General features: G+C 39.2%; 2 protein-coding genes across 2 annotated transcripts; one reads left to right on the top strand and one right to left on the bottom strand.

Annotated features, from left to right (window-relative positions):
* Nucleotides 1-449: 449 nt before the first annotated feature.
* On the top strand, nt 450-9,770 carry fxyd5 (FXYD domain containing ion transport regulator 5). The gene is made up of 10 exons (XM_083918405.1): nt 450-562; nt 1,864-1,909; nt 4,828-4,926; nt 5,082-5,213; nt 5,301-5,351; nt 5,938-6,003; nt 6,379-6,408; nt 6,490-6,564; nt 8,654-8,699; nt 9,199-9,770. Exons 1-10 carry the CDS (start codon nt 551-553, stop codon nt 9,221-9,223), a joined length of 582 nt encoding a protein of 193 aa, XP_083774531.1. The 5' UTR covers nt 450-550; the 3' UTR covers nt 9,224-9,770.
* Nucleotides 9,771-9,901: 131 nt separating this feature from the next.
* On the bottom strand, nt 9,902-23,442 carry LOC310950544 (uncharacterized protein). The gene is made up of 8 exons (XM_083918406.1): nt 23,365-23,442; nt 17,460-17,520; nt 17,040-17,075; nt 15,939-15,977; nt 15,245-15,304; nt 15,043-15,111; nt 14,790-14,832; nt 9,902-13,687 (listed from the first exon to the last, which is right to left on the bottom strand). Exons 2-8 carry the CDS (start codon nt 17,509-17,511, stop codon nt 13,642-13,644), a joined length of 345 nt encoding a protein of 114 aa, XP_083774532.1. The 5' UTR covers nt 17,512-17,520; nt 23,365-23,442; the 3' UTR covers nt 9,902-13,641.
* Nucleotides 23,443-23,524: the final 82 nt, after the last annotated feature.

The raw sequence follows: 23,524 nt of genomic DNA, 5'->3' as shown, positions 1-23,524 counted from the left end.
CTGCCGCCCTGAAGTAACAGATTAGCCTGTGTCACCTCTTTACTGCAATTCAATGTGATAGTGGAGTCACAATGGAGTACAAAAGAGGTATAGACTTTTTTCTTTACTGCATATGTGAATATATCAACAGTTTCTCATTCATTTCTTATTTGCGTGACAGCATCATGGACACAGATGACAGATGGGCCAAAAATATTGTATAAACATGGAGAAAGACAGGATGACAGCCAGGCAAACATGCACAGGTACAATACAAAACTGTGCGGAAAACAAATATAGCAGAAGACGTGCTGCAGTGCAGACAGAGATCATAAAAGAGTGAGTGTGAAAAAACTGGAAGGAAAAAAAAAGAGAACAAGAAGGAGGGGAGGCCATGTCATGAGAAAGAGTGGGTGAGCGAGAGACTGAAACAGAATTCAGACAATTGAATAAGGAAGTAGTGATGGTGAGTAAATGGGTGTGGTTGGTTAGCCCGTTAGCCCCATCAGCCTTTGTGACATACAGAGGGAAGCACCGTGGATGTATATCTGGACTCGGGGCTCCTCACAGGATGGATACTAAGGTAAGCATAATAGCCTGCATGGAAGACTAAATATCAGAGGGCTGAGGGGGCCATTCTGGTGAGGTGGACCGAAAGGAGATTGATGGAGGATGACAGACAAACGGATGAACAGACAGACGGGGAGTGAGTGAGAGTGCTAGATGTGACAAACAGGCAGGCAGGTCAGGCTAGGGGAAGGGAAAGACGCCTGTACAGCCCAGGGGAAACAGGCCTCATCTTGACATATGCTCTGGAGTGAAATGAAGATTGGCATGACCTGCTAATCTGAGCTGTCACAGCTCATGACGGCCACGGACGCTCACCTGTCACACTGTTCCAAGCCCCTGGAGGACGAGCTGCCACCAGGATAGGTCAAAGATCGAGATTAATTTTCTGGTAGGGGGTTGGCTACAAACCGAGCCACCGGCCTAGACTTCCATCCGTCACTCTACCTACCTCTCCTCTGCCTGCTTGGCAGCTGTTGTTCTCAGCATTGCTATAAAATGATGCAAGGCAGACAGCTTTTTTTTTTTGCCCACTTCTGTTTTTCTGTAGCATTTTGTGGGGGGGGTAATATGTTGTGAGGGGGAGGAAAGGGTACATGTTTTTCCACTTATTCAGACAATGCTGCTCACCAGTGCAGGATTTCCATTATGTAAAAAAGAGTTGTTTTGACACATCCTCCAATGCCATTATTTTAATTGGTGACAGCAGCAAACTTAGGAAATGCGATGAAGTTTGATCAATAGTGCTGCAAAGTTCAACACAGAAACACACGTGGGAGGATCGCAGACACAATGTGCTGCCTCGATCACTCATGACAAATGAATAAAAAAATAATGGAGGTTATGGTATGTGTATCTTATAAAGTTTGACATTTAGAATAAGAATCGGTTGTTTATTTGTCATGCTGCGTGAGAAGTGTGGGAGATGTTGCCTGTGTTCTTTAGGAGGAAGGAGAAGTGGCCTTGTGTTGCTAAAACCTCAAAGACAGAAACTTCCTGTCTGAGAGATTGGCGCTGTACAAAATGTATCGTTTAGTGTATGTTCACCGCGTGTTCATTCCCTGGTTAAACACCGTCTTTTAATGAACACACATTGTTGTGTATCTGCTCCAGTCCTCCGCAACTGATCCAGGGTCTGCATTTGTATGATCTATCTTGATTTATGGAGTCAGATGTAATATCATAGGGGCATATTCGATAAAGTGGTACTGTAAACACAGTTTGTGATAAAACTGCACAAGTTTAAGTATAATTTAAGACAACAGTTGAGATTCACCTTGGTTCATACTTCATCTCCTCTCCATTTTTTTCTTTCAGATTTTTTTGACTTCCTTGACTCTCTTCCTGTTTGTCATGTTAAAAGGTAAGTGAATTGAGTTTATAGTCTATTGAAGCATTCACATGCTCCTTGGATTCGGGATGACGTTCTTCCAACTTCGGTGTGTTCAGCTTTAGTCGTAATGTAGAAACAACATGAATACTAGAAAACAGTGCGTTTTAATTTATTGCCCAGATCCTTTAAAGTTATACTCCATAGGATTTCCTTCTATTTTATTGCCTTTTAAGTTAATATCTATCAAATAGTGAGTTTAAACATCGGTGACTGATCATATGACCCACTAATGTAAGTACTTCTACTTGCCTTTTTTGCTGAGTATTCCAATATCCGTGTCTGTGGAGACATTTGGGGCTAGATGTAAACAAGCCGCCATGTTAGTGACACTGCTGACAGCGGTTGGTCTGCTGGCCCAGATCGTCACCGAACGGTTATGTTGCGTTCAGTTGAAATCGGAAAGTCCAACTTTTGAGTCAGTCTTGTAGTAAGGGTAGAAGTGTAATAGGAACATGTGTGTGTGTATGGATTTAGGATAACATATAGGGGATGGACCGGAAGTAGAGAGGTGAATGTGTTTCAATAAAGTTTACAAAAAAATAAATAAATACAACTGTATAGATACATAGTGACCTTGAACGTGACAAGATGGAGGCTCTGAAAGAACAGGCTCGTCTGCAATTAAATCTTACCGCCACAGAGGCCGCTAGAAACAATGTATCTCAAATGTTATGGAGTAACTTTAAACAATACATAGCTGTTTCCAGTATTTATTTCTAGTATGAAGCTGTTATATCATCCTAGACTTGTTGTTGCACCAGTACATTCCCTAAAACCACTAAAATATTGCTTCACCTGACTTGTTGTCAGGGTTAATGATAATAAGTTACTTATCTAACTAGATCACTCTACGTGGACTGCAACTAACAGTTACAATCTATTACTATTTTACAAATTGCACATGAGCAAAAAAATGGTACGGAATACAAGATTATTACTAAAACATTTCTTACCATCAACTCAACATTTAACTTTGTCCAACATGTTTCTGTGTAGTAGTAGTGTGACGTCAACTCGGCAAGTCCTGTACCAAAACTTTCCATGTTGTTGTTCCGACTTAAGGGGGTGTTCACATGCATTTCCCCCTGTCTGGAACAAAATTTTCAGATTATTCTGCCACCACCCGAATGCAGCATACTGTATGTATCTTTTGTTAAACAGTAGCTGCTTTGGTACAAATCACAACAATGGATTAATGCTATGCTAAAATGTATAGGGTTAAGTGTAGCTTTATAGTAGTATGGGTAAGAAAGTGTCATAGAGTCAGAAACAGACTCACTAATGTCAGTTATCTATCTGAAGTTTTCCAAAATAGGTTACTAGTCATACCAGATGAGGTGAAGCCCCTGGGTGTATTGAACTGGGCAAGGGTGTGTGTTATTGCTCATGAATTCAACAGACTGTATGCATAAGAGGAGAATGTGTCATTTCTTCTTTCAGTCGTGTCACTTTAAGCTGCAGCTTACTAATGAGCAACTTAAAGGGATACACCAGCGACGTATATGACCTCCATAAAATTGGGGGACTTGTAAGACTGATTTCGAAAAAGAATTGATGCAGCAGAGGCAGATATATTTTTGATTGTCTGTCCCTCCTAAAAGACCTGTAGAGCATACCTGCTGGGTAAATTTTCATTTGCATGATGTCATCAGGGTAATTTTCTCAGAGTACTCCTGGTTATGAGTAAACTCACCATCATGTGTAAAATAGGTGAAGTCCCCCTATAAACGCTAAAGAATTCACACAAAGTCCTGTCACTCTTATTCAACTGTAAGATAATGTAATAACTTCTAATAATACTGAGTATATGTTATAATGTAATGTGTGCTTGTAAGACTGAAGGTCCATCTCGATCCCAGATAAGGGATAAGCTCACACTAAATATCTTGGAACTGTAGACAACTGAAATTTAAAAGATTTACCACACACACAATTAACACACACAGGGCCTCATGCAAGAAGCCATATCCAAACTAATTTCTGTTTATATGGTATGAGATTTTCCACGCCAACAGCTGCTTCTTGTAATTGTTGTGCACATGACAATAAATGACTTAATTATCATATAATTACAATTTTGATTATTATATAGCATAGAATATTATATTGATAGATCATTTATTTTATTTTGATGTATTAATATATATTTTTGATTTTCCTGCTCTATTTTTTTTACTATTATTATTTTAGCCTTCTACAATGCCATATGCTAATAAACAATTACGATTAAGTGGGATTCATCCTTCAGCACGGCTAAGAGCAGATTTAGGTTACATTTGGTGAATCTGGAGCTGACCTCTCTTATTAGTTCTCCTAAAAGAAAATTAAGAGAACATTTAAGAGACATTTAAAAGAATGCTGCTGCATGAGTCCCAATAATATATCTGGCACATTAAAACTTAGGGACAGAAATAAATTGTAACACCCTTCGTCAAGTTCCCTGCATATGGGTTCATTAAAGTAGCTGGAATCACAGCATTAGTTGAAGAAAGTAGCGGTTTAGTCGAGCTTCAGCACTAATTGGAAGGTGCTGAGTAAGTAAACAGACAACGGCCTCACTGTACCGCAGTCTTGCACAACAATCCAGCTCTGTTGTAGCCAGAGGTTCTGTGAGAGCTACTTCTTTGTAACTGTGCCGCACTGCTCCACTCACAAGACTATTACTGTGACATACTCTCAGTGCATCTGCAGGCCTTTCTCCCCTGCATGGCCATTCTCAAAGTCTAGCCTCTGCGAGGAATACATCACAGCATTGTTTGAGAAAGTCACTGGGGTAAACAACACAGCTCTTTGTTCTTCCTGTTAAGTTTACTGTATCGAGGCCTTGCTGTGAGGCTTCATCTCTCTTGTGTTTTTGGTGATTAAAATGTGTCTTCTTTTCTCCGCAGTGTCAAGGGCTCAGACTCCCACAACCGCGGATCAAATGCAGTCTGTGAGCAACAAAATGGCAAACTCTACAACAATGCCTGCTCTTCCCACTCCCAATGGTGTGGTACTTGTGGTTATCTTGAGAAATGCCACTTTGTAGCCTATCTATCTGTCTGTATATCTGTCTGTTTTTCTCATTGTCCTTACATTATTTTATGATAAAATGTCAGCTTTTTTTTAATCATGTAATTAATTTGCTTTCTAAATGTAACAGGAAGAAGAGTCACCAGAGATGCTGACTTCTCCTCGGAAACTTCCCCTGTTGAACAAACCACAATCCAGCACATAATCATCAGAAACTCAGGGAATGTCAACACCACCGCACCAGAAATGAAGTCTTCAACAGGTAGTCTGGTGTGGTGTTAGTGCTGTATATGAGACAACCGTTATTTCAGTTCAACCTGATGTGATTTTTGTGTTTCTGTCCCTTTAGCCTCCAATGAGGGAACTACAAAACTGCAAACAAGGTCAACCCCTCCTCCAGGTAACAATCTGTACCCTAACTGGTTTGAACACCCAGTCTTTGGAGCCATTGAGTTTAAGCTGTTGGAGCACTCCAGTAGGCTATAACATCCCCTCACACCAGTAGCAAAGGCTTACACTAAGCTTTTCTTCCCCATAAACTAATTATGAGGTAATTAGAACATGTTTAAATTCCCTGTCCTTGTTGAGATATGAAGAGTATTTCTGCTGCATTTTACAGCACAGAGGAAAGGGAGAGAACTAGTGAGAGCGACAGATATACTTTAAAAAGTGTCTGCCTAAATTTCCTTAGAGAGCCATTCCACTGAAATATTCAGAAATTCAATTAAAAACGGAGTTAAACACAGGAATGAACGTAGAATTTAATAAGAAGTCATTATGTATGGACTCGTATGGCAAAGATAAGAGTCAATATGTTCCAGAGAAAATATGGTCCGATATGGATTCATGCAATTGCATTATGAACCTGTGTATTTTACTTATTAGACCTATATATATATATATATTAAATACATAGGGGAAAAAGAGATCCATCTTTTTTTTTTAAGTCAAGGAAACTAATGTTTTTACTGTCTTTTTTTTCACAGTGACGTCCTCCAAATCCATAATTGAGAAAACGACCAAAAACGGGGCCCATGATGCTGTTGCCTGGGGTAACAAAAAATGTTACTACTCCGTAGTTAAATGAAATGTCACGGGCGTTGAAGTTTTATTGTTATCTCATGGCAGACTGACAGTATCACAATTCCCTGCCTTCCAAACAAAACCCATAGCGGATTGATAGAATAAAGTACCTCACTTCCCCTCTTGCCAACACATTAATGCTCGATTCTACCTTAGAAGAGATAAGATTTGTGTCCTCGTGCTGTGCTGGCTTACCATAGACAGGGGTTTGATACACCATCAGCAGCATGTCAGCGGGGCCAGTAGATCAGTCATGCTATCTGACTGTTTCCCCAGTGATTCTCTCTCTCTCTCCCTCTCTCTCTTCAATTCAATACTTCCCTCTCTGCTTTTACTTCTTACAGATCCAAAGTGGGACAAAGATTTCAACTATGGTAAGAAGCTACATTTGGCTGTGTTTTTTATACCTGTTGTTTCTGTGGTTGAGTTTTTTTAATTGTTTTTTATGTGTCCAGATTATGAGTCCCTGCGTTATATTGGACTGTCCATTGCAGGAGTACTTTTCATCTTGGGCATCATGGTCATTGGCTGTAAGTATGACTCTAAAGTCTGTTACTACTCCGACATTACCACTGTAATTATATTCAACTGCAACAGTCAGTAAGCAGGGTCAGGGGTGGTGTGCGGGGGAGATCTTCAGCAATGTTCTGGGGTCCTCAGAGTCCCTATCGAAGGGCCCCTAAATAATTGTTTGATAATTTTTTTGAACGTTTTTTCCCCACCCAAATTAAAATATGTCTCCTGATAATATGTTTGACTAGCCTATTATTAATGTACATTTTTAAAGATAAAAAATAATAAAATAAAAAATATACACTGTTGCCCATACACTTTAAATTATTTTGTGTTCACATTCCTCTTTCAATTGTATTTATATGTGGTTTACTTTTCACTGTGATATGTTATGGAAGTGATTTATCAATATAGTTTTGAGAAGATATCCACTTTATCTATCAAGAATAAATCACACTGTCACATTCATTTCATGAGAATAGGTAAAAAAGTATTTTATTCCAACTTTAAGGGCAACAATTTGTAAGTGTGTGTGTGTGTGTGTGTGTATAAACATGTCAGTAATTATTATTTTAATAGCTTAATTTTGTATGCACCATTAAACAGTTATGTGTATAGGCTTTAGGCTGCCCTACATCTTATTGTAGGCCGAGTTTAATATGCAGCTAAATTGTATTCATGTAGTGTACTAGGGGTCCCTGCTCCATCTTCCTTTCAACTAAGGGGTCCTTGTCCTAAAATTGATGAAGATCCCTGTTCTAAACTGTAAAGGCTATTGTCACTGTTTCATGGGATGTCGCAACTATAGGGCATGTCTGCAAAAGGTAGTAACTCACCCAAAACATTTTAATCATGCTACAGTAGTTATTCTGTCCGTAAATTGGCCAATGCCACCAAAATAAAGTTATTTTGTCCTTGTGTGAGCTGTACGGGTCAAAATGTTTAGATAATGATGGGCAGGTAGCCTCTGCCATGAATGTATGGATGAATTTACCAAGTAGTATAAAAAGCTCCTTGAGTGGTCAGAAGATTACAAGGGCAAAATACAAGTCCATTTTCCAGTTTCCATTTATCATGTATTTCTCACCATGGCAGTCAACCCTGGAAATGTTTTTTAGATACGAAGATTCCAGTTTTGTCTAGCTGAATGCTTTTGTGTATCGCACATGAGCTTTGTAGATTCCAATTTCAACAGTAGATAAAAGTTTACTGGGAAAATCAGATACTGCACAATACCATAGTACATAGAAAAAGAATATGTACATTAGTATAAATACACTAAAGGTATCTGTGTTGCAATGTGTCATATGTACTGTAAACACAAAATTCAACTTTGATCTTTCAAGTAAAGTCATGTGCAGTGAAGAGAAAATGTGCCACATCCTGCAGCAGTGAAAAACTGCAGTAGTTCGGTAAAAGGCAATAAGTTGTACCTCCTCACAGTACGTAGTTCAAATCTGTTTGGTTGGTTGAATGTGATTCCTAGTTCATTACTGTCACTTGACAGATAATTTGCCAGGCAAGCAGACATCACAAACATTTCACGTTATAGATATATCATGGAATATGCATGTATATTTGATAGTTGAATGAATAATTTTGTATGTGATGACTCAAATGATGAAAGAATGTTTAGAAGTTTTGAAGAGTTTGATCATTTCACTGAGAATCAGCACATCACTTTTGATCAGAAATCCATGTGCAAATTGTTGATAACTGTACCTTTTTTTTTGCACACAAGCCAAAACAATTTGCTCGAATTAATTAATTAATTACGAACATATTGTTCAGAGATTTAAACTTGTTCTTTTGAAAAAAAATATCCTCAATCAAGAACTGAGCCAAAGCATCCCTCTTGACCCCCCTAACTAGACTGTCTTTCAGAGGCTGTAGTGGGCTTCGTTTTTAAAGCTCTAGTGAAGATACAGGTATCAAATAGAAATTACCAACCTTATAAATCCATTGAAACTATGTTGGGTAGCTTGAGTCTGTGAGAGGGCTAAATAAGAAAGTTAGACTATGTTTTTGTGAGGGGAAAAACAAACATTTTCAAAAGGGTTCATTGACTTCAACTGCCCTTCTCTGCTTCTGCTTATCTCTTACTAGGTGGCAGGGTCTGTCGACTGCCCAGCTGTCGCAAGAAGTCATCTAAGTAAGAACCTACAGCTTTTTATTACATTAATTCTTGTGAATTTTCAAACGTTGCGTTTTTTCAGTGTTTGAGGGTTGGATGGTTAGAAGCACAAGTGCTGAATAATTTAAGGCAATAAAATCTGACAGGCAAAAGTGATGTTTGACTTAATTACAGTGCATAAAGGATAGCCGTGCCTATATCACGCTGTTGGGAAACTGCAGTTGAATGAGTTAAGTAATTTATATCTAAGGCTACTGTGAGTTTGATATATGACAAACAATCTGTCAGTTCTGACGAATAATAGCTCAACAGAATGCTGACTAAAATCTCTTTGGTGATTAATAAATCAAAAAGATTATGAATAAGCTATTTGTTGGGCGGAACCATAACAGACCAAGTGCAACAACTGCAAAGAATATTGCTTATTTTCCTTACTGTGGATTATTTGTGTTTGATAAATACAATTGATTTCTTAAGTAGTGCTGGATACTTTAAATGTTCCGTGTTTATTTTCCAGATCATATCGAGTGGTCCAAGGATAAGAGAGCATGTGTACACTGATAAAAGTACAGAGCTGCCAGAAAGGAACCAGGTGTCCACTAGGAGAAAAAAACTCCCAAAACCTGGCAGCATGTGTGTGAATGTGGGCTCACTGCCTGCATGCTGCTTGGTAACAATATCATAGAAAAACACTGAATGAAGGAAACGTAAATCATGCTGACAAGTGGGAAAAAGTGTAACCATCACCTGCATAATCTTTGTCAAATGTCCTTTCTATACTTGGCAAAAATTCCCCAATTAAAGTAAAGTGAATATTTATCTGAAATAATGAAGAGCTGATTCATATTATAATCACGGCCATGAAGCAGTCTGCTCTCTAAGGGCCTTTTTATCTTATACTGTTAACACAGCTTTAAGCAGTGTCTCACAGCCAGGGTTATTATTAGGTTGTGAAGAATAACCCCACATTTGAAAATCTCACACTTGTGTTCCGCCATGATCTGAAACTGAGGCTGGCTCACTTCATCTTCTTGATAAATACTGTATGCTTTTCACACTTTCAAGCTCAACAAAAACATGATGTTTAGTAAGGGGTGTCTAAGCCTCTTAGGGGCTCTATGCTTGTGAGTAAAGCCCTAGATTAAACAAGATCCACTGGTGCATTATCTTTGTATCCATATGGCATCAAAATGATGCAGACAACAAACTGGGAGACAGCACATGTTATAACAGATTTAATGTCAAAATCAACAGAGTTCAGCATACCTACATATCCCCAAAGCAATTTTAGTCAAAAGCAACTGGACTTTTCACCTCTCATCCAAGAGGCTTCATCAGTTCATGTACGCAACTGACCAGTCTGGGACTGGTCCATTTATCTGGTGTGAGATCCAGGTATTTAACCTCTCACAAGGCCGATGATGTCACTGGAACCCTTTGTGCTCCAAGTGCCAACGACCGTCGTTAGAGTGACAGTAGTTGGTGGGAAGTAGGTTTCGACTTTGTTAGTTAGACAGTGGTTGGAGTCACAGGAGGCCATTTGGGAACAGTTGTTCTTACATGAACTGATGAAGCCTCTTGGATGAGAGGTGAAACGTCTTCCTAGACAAATAACCAAGTCCAGTTGCTTTTGACTGAAATTGCTTTGGGGATAACGATGACCTGGACAAATGAGAACATTCCCAGGCTCATACCTACATAATATACAGCAGTATTCACTGTCCTAATTGCTACTAGAATGAAATCAAGGGGAGCAGATGTGCAAACAGAATTGATTCATGATATTCAATCACTGACTGCAATTGTTTTCTTGCAAGATAAATGCATTATATACTTTGTAAATGATATGATGAAAATCCAATGTGAATGCCCTTGGCACAAATAATACAGTATATGATTATGTGGCTACACCAGTACATATGAACATGTTAATTAAACATTAAGTCCAAATTTAAACTTTCTTTTGTTACAAAATGACACAGAAATATATTTATTTTACATAAAATGTTTTTTGGCCAAAAAACCTGACTCTCACCCGCCAACACACAATTTATAAATGAACAGAAGAGAGAAGGAATCACCCCTTAACAAAATGTATATAAAAAGACCATTTAGCCAGATAAAATATTTTTCCATTAAGAGGTACAATGCAAATAGGTCAATAAATCTGTAAATACATACAATATATTATATATTAAAAAGCTAGAATAATTGCATATGGTCAGACAATGCCTTTAGTACAGTGGCCCTGCAGAGAGATCATCACACTGCAACTTTAGAAAACACTATATGCTATAAATGCTGTGGTGTGTGGCTTTGGTTTATGCTACATGCACATTTAGAAGGAAAAAAGCAATACAAGGTAAGAATACAACCAAATTCAGAAAGAGACTGAAAAAACAATGATATATAGGAATGCTGCAAGTCACACAGAACTTGCATGGATTTCCAGCAAGTTTCTGTATTTGGTTCCATTGTGTATTTGGTTTTCTGTATTTGCACCAAGCTGCTTGTGTTGTCACATTGATGTAGACATAGATATTTTCTCCATTTGTATGCGTTTAGTCTATTTGTGTTTTCTTAAAAGTCGAATGACTCATTTTCAAAATTCATAAAGACTATGCCTATGATCTAAGACCAAAAATATTAGTGAGCATGAACAACTCTCCCAAATCCAAAAACTGCAGTGCTAAAACTCAAATTTGTGATGTCATTAAATATGAAGTGTGGAGCTGCTCCATAGACATTGAATTGAAAAAGATGTTATATGACCCTGAGCGCACCCAGGGGAATGTTCTGAGTATATGGGTACATTTTCTGTTCAGGACTGACAACACTACAATAGAATAAAACTCATTTGGGTATTAAAATAGGGAAACAAACATTGTGTTGATTCACAAAATCAGTCTTCCATTCATTGCCTATATAGCAGCTCCTGACTTGATGACAAGATGATGATACAAGTTGTAGACTTACTTTTCTGATTTCTGGCTTTGAGAGAGAGTTGCTCATATTCCCAAATATTAATTGAACTTTCCTAGGCCGTGGAAAAAGTATATTAGCATTCTTAAATTGGGCGTTGTGTCCTTTTAAGCTGTGGAGCATTGAGCTTTTAGGGACACCGTACACCTCTGGCCTGCACCGAAAAAGAATCAGCCAGTTTGACAAAGAAAAAACAACATACATCCACAGAAAGAAAGAAACAAGCTCAACATCTACATTTGTTACATTTACATGGGTAGTGTCACAGCAGAGAGGCGTTACGGGAAGAAATCATTGAGTAAAGTTTGGTCACATTAGAAGCAGGCTGGACCAAATATTTCTATTTGGGCTTTTGCACAAGTGTATTTGCTTTCTTCGTTTTGAAAAACCCTGCTCAAACATGTTTCACCGTGGTTTGTTTGTCCTGCAAAAATAGTGACTATGAGTAAATATGACTACAAAGACATAAAAAACTGAAATGTTCTCTACTGCAATTTTTGTCCAATTGTCCTCCCTTTGAAATGCTGACAGATACTGAAAGCTAATTGGGCAAAGCTACGTGTTTGAGAAATAACACATACTGTACACACAGTGCTCAAAACTGTAAAACAAATGCGAAAACAATCACATCTGCCAATTTTTGTGTTCAATAAACTGGGATGCATCATTTTTAAGACAACGCTTCAGCACAGACCTATAGTCGCCGTATATCCTGAAAAGGACGTGATTGCACAATTGTTTTTGCTCTCAAGTCTGGCTGGACTGGAGCCAAGCCCCGTCCTGTCCCCAGTGGCGAGATTAGTTGCAAGATTTAGTGGAAGGGCAAAGTGAGATCCTGCTTTAACAAATCCAGTGTTTAACCCTATTTAGCCATTCCCATTGCCACAAATGAAATACTGTCATGTCGAACAGGAGCATGTCCCATTCCCCTTTAACCCTTTCCACAGAAAGTTCCCTTTTCTATATTGGAACAAATGAGGCAACCAGTGCCTTGAGTTCTTGGATTGAAAGCTTTTTTTCACAGGGCATGATTGATTTCCATTTAAATAAAAACAGAGAAGTCATCATGCTCCCTATGAATGAAACAAAGGCATTGTTGGTATTTTCCCCAATCATCCCCAGCACTATTAAATTCTAGAGATTTTATCCTCATACCAGGCTTCTTCCTACCAGTGTGAGACATTAATCTAACTCTCTACAGCATTCAGAGAGCTACTGTTTTTACAATCAGGACTAAAGTGAAAGCCCTTCAAAAAGAACCAGAGTGGGAGAGAAAGAAAACATCATTCATGACGGCCGATTAATTTGATGCCTTGCAAGGAGATGTTCACACTGGCCATTTCCCCTTGTTTTTTCTTCTTTTTTTTTTTACTGAGGTTGAGGAAAGGGGGACAGGTTTTTATCTCCCAACTGCACTGCCTCCTGTCATTCCTAATGGGCCAAGAACAGAAGGTGTCAGACAAGTGAATAGGAGAATGAAGCGAGCACTGGGCTGGCTTAGTATGGATTAGAAAGGTTCGTCTCACTCATCGACCATTTCACACACACAGGTCTGTTCCACATGAAATCAAACGCAAATACAGTTTCACTGCATAGCTGGTGGTAATAATTTCTTTTCAGGTAGTAAAAAAAAAAGGGCGCTCTGGCTGTGCTAAATTATGCCTTTTAACAAAAGAAGCTTTAAGCCATGCTCACTGGCTTTGATTTTGATTCCTCAAATAGAATCCAATTAGAAGGTTTGAATGTGTTCCAAATGTCCCGGGCTAAATTGCGTGTATGTGGGGTATAAATGGCTGGGACAAAGACAAATGTCTAACATTAAAAAAACCAAACACATATTGCATAAGTAATGAAAGGAGTTTGTGTAGGAGCGGAGGCTGATGTGCTTCTAACTGTCCTGAGCAGGAGATGACATAGCCAGGTGCATTGCTCCCCTTGTCTTGTGTTGTTTGTTATAGGACTGCTACTCCACCAGGAACTAGACGGCCCCTTTCTGGTCCTGCTCTGTAGGCACGGAGTAGATCCTGAAGAGAGAGAGAGGGAGTCAGAGGTAGAGAATACAGGGAAATGTTTTTTTTTTTTTTTTTTTTTTTGGGGGGGGTATTTTTAGCTTATTTTTTCCGTTTGTTAGCAGAAAGAGACAAGAAACATCCCTGCATGTCAGAATTTAGGAAACGACACGTCTGCCTCATGTTGCAGGGATCTGACAGGTGCATGGTGTCTGCACCACATCAAAACACAGCTCAACCCCAGGTGGAACTTATAAACCTGGTGAGGCACTGTTGATCCAACAAGCCAGAGGTTGCTGTGTGATTAAGCTTCTTTTCAGCAGTGCGATCAGTCAGCGCCAAACACTGCCAGAGCTGACTGCAGCCCCGGGGAGGCAGCCAGTAATCCTGCAGAGGAATTTAACCCTTACAGATTGTCTTGAGTGTCTGCTCCACAAAGGCAGTTCACCTTCTGCTTGGAGATCCCTAGGGACTAACTTGAACTCCACAACCTCTTCAACCCCACCTGGAAATGATGCATTACTGCACCCCGGAACAAATGAACTGATTAGTCTGCAGAAAGCCTTCGTAGAGTCAACAGCGGTTAAATGAGTAAGGTGTAAAAAGGAGGCAAAAAAGTGAAGAGAGAGCGTCTCTCTGCATAACTGGTTTAGGTTGTTCTGTTGAGTGCTTTTGGCAGATTGTTGTCATGACGCCAGGATCATGTTTACTTGATTGTTTTATTTCTGAGCAGTCAACTCGGGCCTCAGTTCATGAGGTAAGCTTTAGGACAGGCTAGGGCCTGTTCTATTTGGTCATACAGACCGAGCAGCGCTGTCTTAAGGCTATTGTTTGATGGTTAACATGGGAAGGGTTGGAGGTGGGGATGCAGGACCTGAGGCTGTGACACTAATTGTTCTACAAGTCCAGACAGGCTCAGATGGGTGGATGCTGGTTACGTTAGGTGTTTTTCTCTGGTGTTGATGCTCACGAGTTGGATGAAGTAGGGTTCATTGGCGAGGCAGCAGAAAGACTGTTACCCACCAGACTGGTTCTGTCACCTGCAGGCTGACTTAGCGTAAAGTGGAACATGCATCTCTCAAATATCAACTTTGAGAGTGGAGAAATTTGACCTTACCCTTGCTGCCGATTGTGTGCGTGGCGTCTTACTAAGATTATGGCTGTAAAAAAGAAAAATGGAAAAAGGTCACGGTTGCGCAAGAGAAAAGTTCATATTTGCTTAGGAATTAACAGCTTTACAAGGCACACAGGGACTACAGATATCCCGGCCAAGCACCAATAGACTTTACAGGGGTGCAACTGTGGGAATGAAACAGGCACTATTCCACATTTCACTACATTATGTCTCAGCCAAAAAACAGAATACTTACTGACTAATGCAGCAACTGAAAGAGTCAACGCAACCACAGCTACAATGATGACAATCAGGGTGAACTGATCTAAAATGAGAAAAAACAGAAAGTTGGCCATAAGTATATCAAAAAAGCAGTGTTAAGTAAGCTAAGCTTATATGTTTATTTTAATACTTCATTTACTGTATATTGTTAATTATACTTCATATACTTCTCGCACCTGGCGTTCCTTTTACACCTGTAGTTTTATCTGCAGCTGTGTCTAGAGGATCTGAACTCTCTGTAAGTGACAAAGAGAAGACAAGAATATGAGTTCTGCTGATTTCAGGTAGAGTACATTTCAACCACCCACATAACACTTCATTAAACAGTACTTCTACTGTGTACAAAAGGCAACAATCGACCAAAAGTTATATGGAATTAAGTAAGTGTACATGAGCTTGTGCCTACAGAGGAATCACAGCTCTTTGCAGAAAGGCTGCATCTCAAAGAGCCAGGCTGCCCTGTTCTAAACACATCTGTAATTCTATCAAATGTCCATCAAAGCGAAGATGAGGAGTGACGGAGAGAGGCGCAGAGAGAGAATGAGAATGCCAATGTTGATTAGCTGACCAGCAGGATGGCAGATATGTCGACGTGATCATTGGACTTTGGGCAGAATCCACAGGGTCCGTCTAGGGAGCTAATTGATTCCATTCAGAGCTTAATGGTTAGGAGGAGGGAAAGCCAACAGGGGCCACAGCCCCATATATTTTACTGGACTAGAGCACCCTATGCACAATGCTGAGTTCATAACCTGCACATACTCTCCTCTGGACAGTTGCCGTTACAGTGTTTGTGGGTGTGATGCAGTAGAAACTAGAAAATCCTACTGCCCTCCAATCCAATCTTGGAAAATGAGGCAATAAACTCACTTTTCTGCTGATAATAATCCTCATCGTCGTCATCCAGACCTGTGAAGTGAGGAAAAAGCAGATGCTTGTACAAACAGTACAGAAGTTCATATTTCTCAGTGTGAACACTTTCAAATAATAACAGTTATTCTACTGTACAATAGTCCGGATATAGACAGCCCCTTTAATCTTTTCGCAACGCTATTGATTGAGGGTTTTATGAGGTCGGTTTAGGACCAAAAGGTCTGAGAGCAAAAAAAAAAAAGAAAACTATAAAACAAGAATCAATAATGTACACAGAAAACCAAAACCCAACTGAATTGTAGGCAATAACAAAGCTGAAAACAAGAAACCACATCCACAAACAAGTAGGGCTGGGTATGGTTTTGAAAATAATGATACAAGTACCAATACCACTGACTTTAAGTAATTCATAGCCATTTTTCTACTCAATACCATTGTGAATGAAAGCATTCAGTTGCATAAAATGCCACCACCACTCCTCCCCATCCAAATTATTTTTACACAAATACATTTTAAAAGTGTTAAAATTATATTATATATATATTAATATATTCATTAAATAATTGTACCAAACTTTATAATGAACTATTATTTGGGCTCGACTTCACTACAGACCGTATGCGTTGTAGCTGCTGTGGTAGTGGGCCAATTGCACGTTGTAATGAATCGAGTAATGTTTGCGTTGATCGGCTGTGACCAAAACCATACAAATAGTCCTTTTTTCTAATTGAAAATGAGGAAGAAAAACCTGTAGTCTTGCCCAGCACGCTGCTTTGTGAATCTACATTATGTTTTTAAATGATTCAGTCACGCCATCAAACTCTTGACATCTGTTAATTATTTCATACATGCCCTAAACAACACATTAATTTTACCAAAAGTCAAAACAAGGACGAAATATAACATTCAAAACAAATTAACAAAGTATGTTCTTTGCTGTTGAGTATTGATGTGATCAGTTGATTTATCTACATCAAAATGTATCTATATGTGTACTACGTGAACCTTTCTCTTTATTACTTGTTGGAAAGCACTATGACAACTGACAAAGTGCTGCCTTTTTTTCTTTATTGTACAAATAAAAGATGCATTACATACCTCCATCAGCTGATCCTTCACTCTCTTCTGAAACAGCTGCAAAAAAATAAATATATATTTTTACAGTAGAGTTTTTAAAGATTAATATTCATCACAATCCAGAATGCTGATAATTCAGAGGACTTTAGAGCACAAAAAGTATTTTGGGCTAGAGTAAGTTTACTTGTATTATTCGGTGGAGTCTATCTGCTGGTCTTTTACAACACTTGGAATATTGCTGCTAATTTCACTGTGCATGAATTCTGATGTTACACAGTAGCAACTTTTCTTTCAGGTAGGTGTATAATTCAAAAGGTGAGTACATGAATTAATCTGCACAGACACATACGTAGGTAGGTGTGGAAAACATGCCGGCACAGAGATGCACAGACCCTGATTAGATGTGTATCACCTGTGAGCGTCACAGAGATATGAACATACCAGTAGCAGCTGGCAGCAGCAGGAGCAGAGACAGGAACAGCAATCGCATCATCTTCAAATGCTGCAGGGGGGGAAAGAAACCGAGTTAAAAATATCTGCTATTAATATTCAGCCATTGATGTGCGCGGAATCTTGGTGTTTTGGTTTAGAGATGGGGTGAGATGGAAAGCAGCAATGCTGTCTATTATTGGGGCTTGTGTGGCACTTTGAGTTTCAGGATCACACACTGCTAGTCAGTGGAAAAATACAGTTTCCAAACCAACAAGTCCTTGTGCAATTTTAACTGGTTTAAAGTCTGCATGCAAATCTAGATTGCAATCTGAGGTGGGCGGGTGTTTAGTGGGTCAGTGAATGACAACCTCATTTACCATAGTGCTCAGCAGAAAAGCTGCCCTGAGAATTCTGTCACAGTCAGCTGTCAACAAGTGTCTATTCTACATTTTCCCCTCCCTATGCAAAGCCCAGGTAGGTGTTGAGCGACAGAAAAAAAGAGAGTCAAATGACATTCACTGACAAAACAAAAATGAGTAAATCTTCTTGTTTATTGTGTCCTGCTAAGCACTCTACCACGCTAACTGGGAAATATCTTGTCATAGAAATTAAGTGATTCACTAACACTGGCTGCGATTTGTTTTTTGTGTATTGTTAAAGTTGTTGTACTCGAAATACTGATATAGACAAGACACTCACATGCACATGCGGCCTGACCAGCTATCAAAACAGAGAAACTAGTTTCTACTATTACAAAACACACAGGGAGAGTGACTTCATGCTCTGCCATCACTCCACTATATCTTTGCATAGCATTTTTTGTCGTTGCTGCTATATGAATGCTTTGTATGTTGAGTGCAGCTCCTTCAAAAAGAAATCTCACAACTTCCTCATGGCACAGGTCCTAAAACAAACCCTACCTCCGCTCCCCATCGCAACCACATAGATGTGAAACACAGATGTTCTTGGCCTGCCAAACAAAGCACCAGCTGTATCAAACACAATATGAATGGTGATATTTATAAAAATGGGGAAAACATGGGGATGACTTCTTGTCCAGTTGTAGTCCCGGATGAAGCCGCATTGGTCAGATTTAGCCATCGAGGTCAGCATGGGATCAGGAACCAATGGTCATACAATATTTGATACTAAGTGAACTCTCCCATTGACCTTTGAGCCATATGTTGCCTCTTCATTGTTAGCCATGCCCATTGTGTCCTTGCTTCCTTCATAGTTAATGACTATGTGGAAAGAACTGAAGTGACCCGTATTGTTAAGGTACAGGGCTCTGAGGGACAACACACAGCCACCCTACACTGTATTTACTTACTGTTTCCTACTCATTACTACAATTTCAGGAAGTGGATTATGCTCATCATATGGCAGGTAGATTCTAGTTACCATATTTGATGAATGGAAGTGAAAAGCAAAGAGGCAAGGGCACTAAGACTGAAGACAAGTCAAAATCAGTTAAATCTTTCCATACGGTTTTATCAAAGACCTAGGCATCAGGATTCTGGCCATAAAGTGTAATCTCATCTATTAATGCTGCCATAGTTGGTTTCTAGAAACTTTCATTTGAGACAAATATCCACCCCGTAGGGCTGCATTAAATGCTCACATTAGAAGCAGAGTACAGTCCAGTCCACAACAGGATTACCTTCATGCTAAATTAGCATAACAGCATTAAGAACTATTCTGGTTGACTGTATGAAAAAGATGTTAATCACAAGCTGAGGCTGATTGGAGAGGGAGTGTAGTGTGGGCTGTTCTGGCCTCTTGAATAGCTGCAGTAAATCTCAAAATGCAAACAACCTAAGAAGCTGAAAATAAAATCCGCTTCTGTATCCAATTTGCTTTTCAGAGTCACTTTGGGTAAAATAATAAGCTGATCCAATTTGGAAATATTTATCAATCCAGTCCACTGGCTCTATATCAAAATGGCTCCTGAAGCCTGTATTATTTTTCAAATTGGGTAATATATTCTTGTACATCTGAATGCTGATTGAATTTTCTCTTTAATACCAGACCCAATTTGCAACATATAATAACCAGTGGTTTATTTATAAAGCAGACACACCAGCTGACTGGAGATACAATGATCATAGAAGGGAAATGAAGAAATCATAAAAATGGAGTGCATTGCTGCAAGAAAAGGCATAGACTGTAATTTTGCTGCAGGGTGATCTTGTCTTGTTTTTGTTCCATTTTAGCAGTTACAGTTCTCCACTGACAGGATTAACCCTCAACCTCATACCTGTCTGGCCAGCCCAGCCCACAAAACAACTAAATCTTGTTTACCAGGTTTAATTTTGAATGATGTAGACTTTCCACCCTTTCCAGCCCACCCAGTACAATCCATATCAACAAAACACACACACACACACACACAAACAGTGGTACACTACATGAACATAAATTGAACTACTTGCAGACACAGAGACTATCTCTTTCTTATCTGTTCGCACTGATAACAGCCCTCTGCTCAACCACCGTGCATCACTGACAAGACACCAGCGATAACAAACCCTAAGATATTAGAATTATTGTAGCCGAGAGAGTTTGTAGGTAAACAATTACAAGTAAAATAATATGAGAGAAGATAGCAAAGAAAAACTTTGATTATTGTGACGATGTGTCAACGTTAAAATAGACTTACTCTTAAAAAAAACAACAATGAGCCCAACAACAAGGAAAATAAGTGAGTAAGAAAGGGACAAAAGCACCCAGATCATTTGTTATTCATTGCCATTCCATTTTTATAAAAGTGGGAGCTTACTCTGCTTCACTGAAGATAGAAAATATTCTTATGGAAATGTTTACTCAAATCTGCCATCTCAACCAGAGTTGTTTATCTAAGTGAGGTTGATTCCCTTTTTTCCTAAAACATAACATACTCTGCTATGCCACTGGACTGTGAACAAAGTAACAAGGAAACTAATAGAATAGAAATAAAGCAAAACTCACAATACCTCAGCCGGTGCCATGAAAAACCAGTGAGCAATCCACCACCGATATACAATGAGTCTGACAATTAAGCTGTTATTTCCGCTACAAGTGGTTTGTGACTTGTTGAGCATCAGGCCACTGAGGCCAAAAGTAAAACACAAGAGGATATGAGAGTGTGTATGACAATGACAGTCATCTTTGACACACATCCTGTATTTGCCTGGCTCTCTCGCTCGCGCTCTCTCTCTCTCTTCCTTTCTCTCTCTCTCTCTCTCTCTCTCTCTCTCTCTCTCTGCATGTGCAAAAATGCAAAACCTGTGAACACACACACAGGGATTAAACACTATTCTAGCAAAGTATTAGTACTTTCCACCTCTAACGTGACTAAAACAGCAATTCAGGGCAACGCGATTCTGGGCACGTACACCTCAGGTTTACTTTTTATCAGATGGAGACAAAGCGTTTTTGTCTTTTGTTTTGTTAACAACACTATCACAAGACCTATTCCAGTCACACTGAGGGTTTTCACAGTCCAATCTCAAACAACGAGCAACACAACATGTGCACCATAGAAAACAACAAAAAAAATCTGCAAAGATGAGATGTAAAGGTTTCAACAAATATGTGGTGCCCCTGCTTCCCCTCTGACACTCCCTGGGCGAGCAGCTTGATTAACAACAGCAGAGAAACATTTTTATTTTGTTTGCAGACTAATATAACAGGTCAAGAAGTTCCCTCATGAGCACACTGAATGCCACCACAAGCTTATAGCTACACACAGTGGGTGAGAGAAAGGGCAATGCAGTGTGCCAGGTGAGTTTTTTTAACACTTACCTTCTGTAAGTCTCCACATTTTAATGGATGAAATTAAGTAATTCTTACATTCACTCACTTTATCAAACAGAAAGTGTTTTTTAACTATTTTTTTCTCCATGAGTTACACAGGTAATAAACAGCTCACAATAATTTGGAGGAGCTTGGTGAGAAACTCTGAAACTGAAATACGCAGGTAAAAGCCATACATAAATAGCCAAACAGGTTACTGAAGACATTTAAAAATGACCAATAACCTACAGACAAAACAGAACATATTTCCTCCGTTCCGCTTGTGTAATTTGAGGATTTAAAATGATAACATACGTGACCTTTATTCTGAAATATGACTTTGCACTCACCACAGTTGTGAATTCAGTCGATAAGATGAGCCACAGCGGGGACGAACTCGTTTACAGGATATGTGCTTCTGTGTGCGGGCCAAGTTCAGGGCAACTTTATTCACATCTACAAGGGGGATTCACAGCCACCTCATAATGCGCTAAACATGCCCTCAATGTTTGCTTCTCGGGCATTTTTTTGGCTTCTGCGGAAAATACCTCCGTGTGTATGTGTGTGTGTGCGTGCGTGCGTGTGTGTGTGCGTGCGTGCGTGTGTGTGTGTGTGTGTGTGTGTGTGTCAGAACAGCTGTCACAACAGTTTCCTGAAAACCGCTAGATGCTTATGACAGCGTATGAATAAATAACACTAATATAAAGCAGCGATAGGTCAAATAAGGTAACAGTAGTCCTTAAAATTGAGTCACTGGTGTTTGTTTTTTTATTTGAACTGGACCAGAAGTTGCAAGAAACAGTACCCTACCTGCATTTTAATGCGACTTATTACGACAAATTCAACGAGTCATGGTAGGCTAGTTAGTGATAATGAAGAGCACCTGGTAATTGCAGCTTAATCAGTCGACAACTGATGACGTACCAAGCACAGGCGTGCTAAAATAGGCCATCTTTCCCATCCTCTCCTCCTTGCTGGCAGCGTGTTTGCTAGCTCATTACTAATGTTTGGTGTTTTTTTTCCCCCTGGCATGCAAATAGTCTAAAATATATCAGCTGTAGGGAAAAACAAAACAAAAGGCCTACAGCTTTAGTTCCCTTTTTGAGTGTGGTAATGCAGTTTGTGCTACTGCTCCAGGTGTGCCTCCTGGGACTTGGTAAGTGGCATGCCTTATAGGCAGTTTGTAGTTGTGCTGCACGATATGAGGAAAGTAACATTGTTGAATATAACGTTAGCCCGATATTACGTGGGATAAAACAAACAGATTTGTAATTGTAGTCATACTCACTTTTGTCTTTTTGCTGCTTTCTCTTCTAAAACCAAACTGCTATGCCACTAGACACAAGTAACAAGGAAGCTAATGATAAAATGGTAATAATATTGTAAAGGATGTTTTAGTAGCAAAGGCTACTAAAATACAACAAATTGCTTCTTGAACGTAAACAACTAAAAGGAAATGTTTTCCAACATTATTTTATTGAACAGTGAACTGAACACAAAGGCACCATTAAAGTTTTTGAAACAGCAAGTAGATACTGTGATGGCCATTAAAAATATATTTATTGTGCAGCCCTAGATTAAGTATAACCTGAGTAGTTTTACCAGTATGTTGGTCCTTTCTCCACTCAGCGATGTCCATTTTTACCTTCATTCTTTCTACATTTGCAGCACAGTTCATTAGGTTATTTCTCTTTTTCCTGCAACACTCAAGTCTAAACAGTTCTGCTGTCTACCTCCTATTTGTCTATGGTTTTGAGTGATGAATGGGGTATGGCTACGTCTCAGCTCTTGGAACAACAAAAGACTAATCTGTGCACTCCTAAAGGGAAATAGGGTTAGCAATTGGAGTCTTGAGAAATCCTTAGTTGTCTTTCCAATGCATTGGAACGTGATTAGACAGCACCATTTTATGTAAAAAAAAAGACCAAACATCAACAATTAGTTTGCCTTTTTCAGTTGACTTTTGCATGAGTTAAAAATATGCCATTGCTTTAGTTTCTTATGAACTTTTGCTACTATTTCCAATGAAAACCTATGCAATAAATGCCTCTGCTTAAAGACAATGTGAAGGGAATAATACAGTAGTTCTATGGAAGTAACCTCATACTCATGTAGAATGAAAACTGAAAGGTGAACTTACATTTAGCTCTTGTTCAGAGTTGTCTCTGCACTGCTGGTATGTTGTTGCTCCCACGCCAAGATCCTTGTTATCATGGAAACTGCTCGAGTGAGTGTACACGCTAATACAGGTGTAACCAGTCAGGAACTAGGAAGTATTTTCATTGGCTGCTGGGCTTGTT

The sequence above is a fragment of the Echiichthys vipera genome (genome assembly GCF_963691815.1).
Source record: "Echiichthys vipera genome assembly, chromosome: 8".
Taxonomy (NCBI): domain Eukaryota; kingdom Metazoa; phylum Chordata; class Actinopteri; order Perciformes; family Trachinidae; genus Echiichthys; species Echiichthys vipera.
The sequence above is the reverse complement of the archived record's forward strand: the minus strand, read 5'-3'. Positions and strand labels throughout refer to the sequence as shown.

What these genes read in the sequence shown, in the direction of transcription:
- fxyd5 (XM_083918405.1), top strand. An exon ending in AGAAATGAAGTCTTCAACAG is followed by an intron (nt 5,214 to 5,300) that starts GTAGTCTGGTGT and finishes CTGTCCCTTTAG; the next exon opens with CCTCCAATGAGGGAACTACA. An exon ending in AAGGTCAACCCCTCCTCCAG is followed by an intron (nt 5,352 to 5,937) that starts GTAACAATCTGT and finishes TTTTTTTCACAG; the next exon opens with TGACGTCCTCCAAATCCATA.
- LOC310950544 (XM_083918406.1), bottom strand. Translation starts at nt 17,511, where the DNA reads ATGATGCGATTGCTGTTCCTGTCTCTGCTCCTGCTGCTGCCAGCTGCT. An exon ending in GGATTATTATCAGCAGAAAA is followed by an intron (nt 15,305 to 15,938) that starts GTGAGTTTATTG and finishes TGTCACTTACAG; the next exon opens with AGAGTTCAGATCCTCTAGAC. An exon ending in TTCAGTTGCTGCATTAGTCA is followed by an intron (nt 14,833 to 15,042) that starts GTAAGTATTCTG and finishes TCTTTTTTACAG; the next exon opens with CCATAATCTTAGTAAGACGC.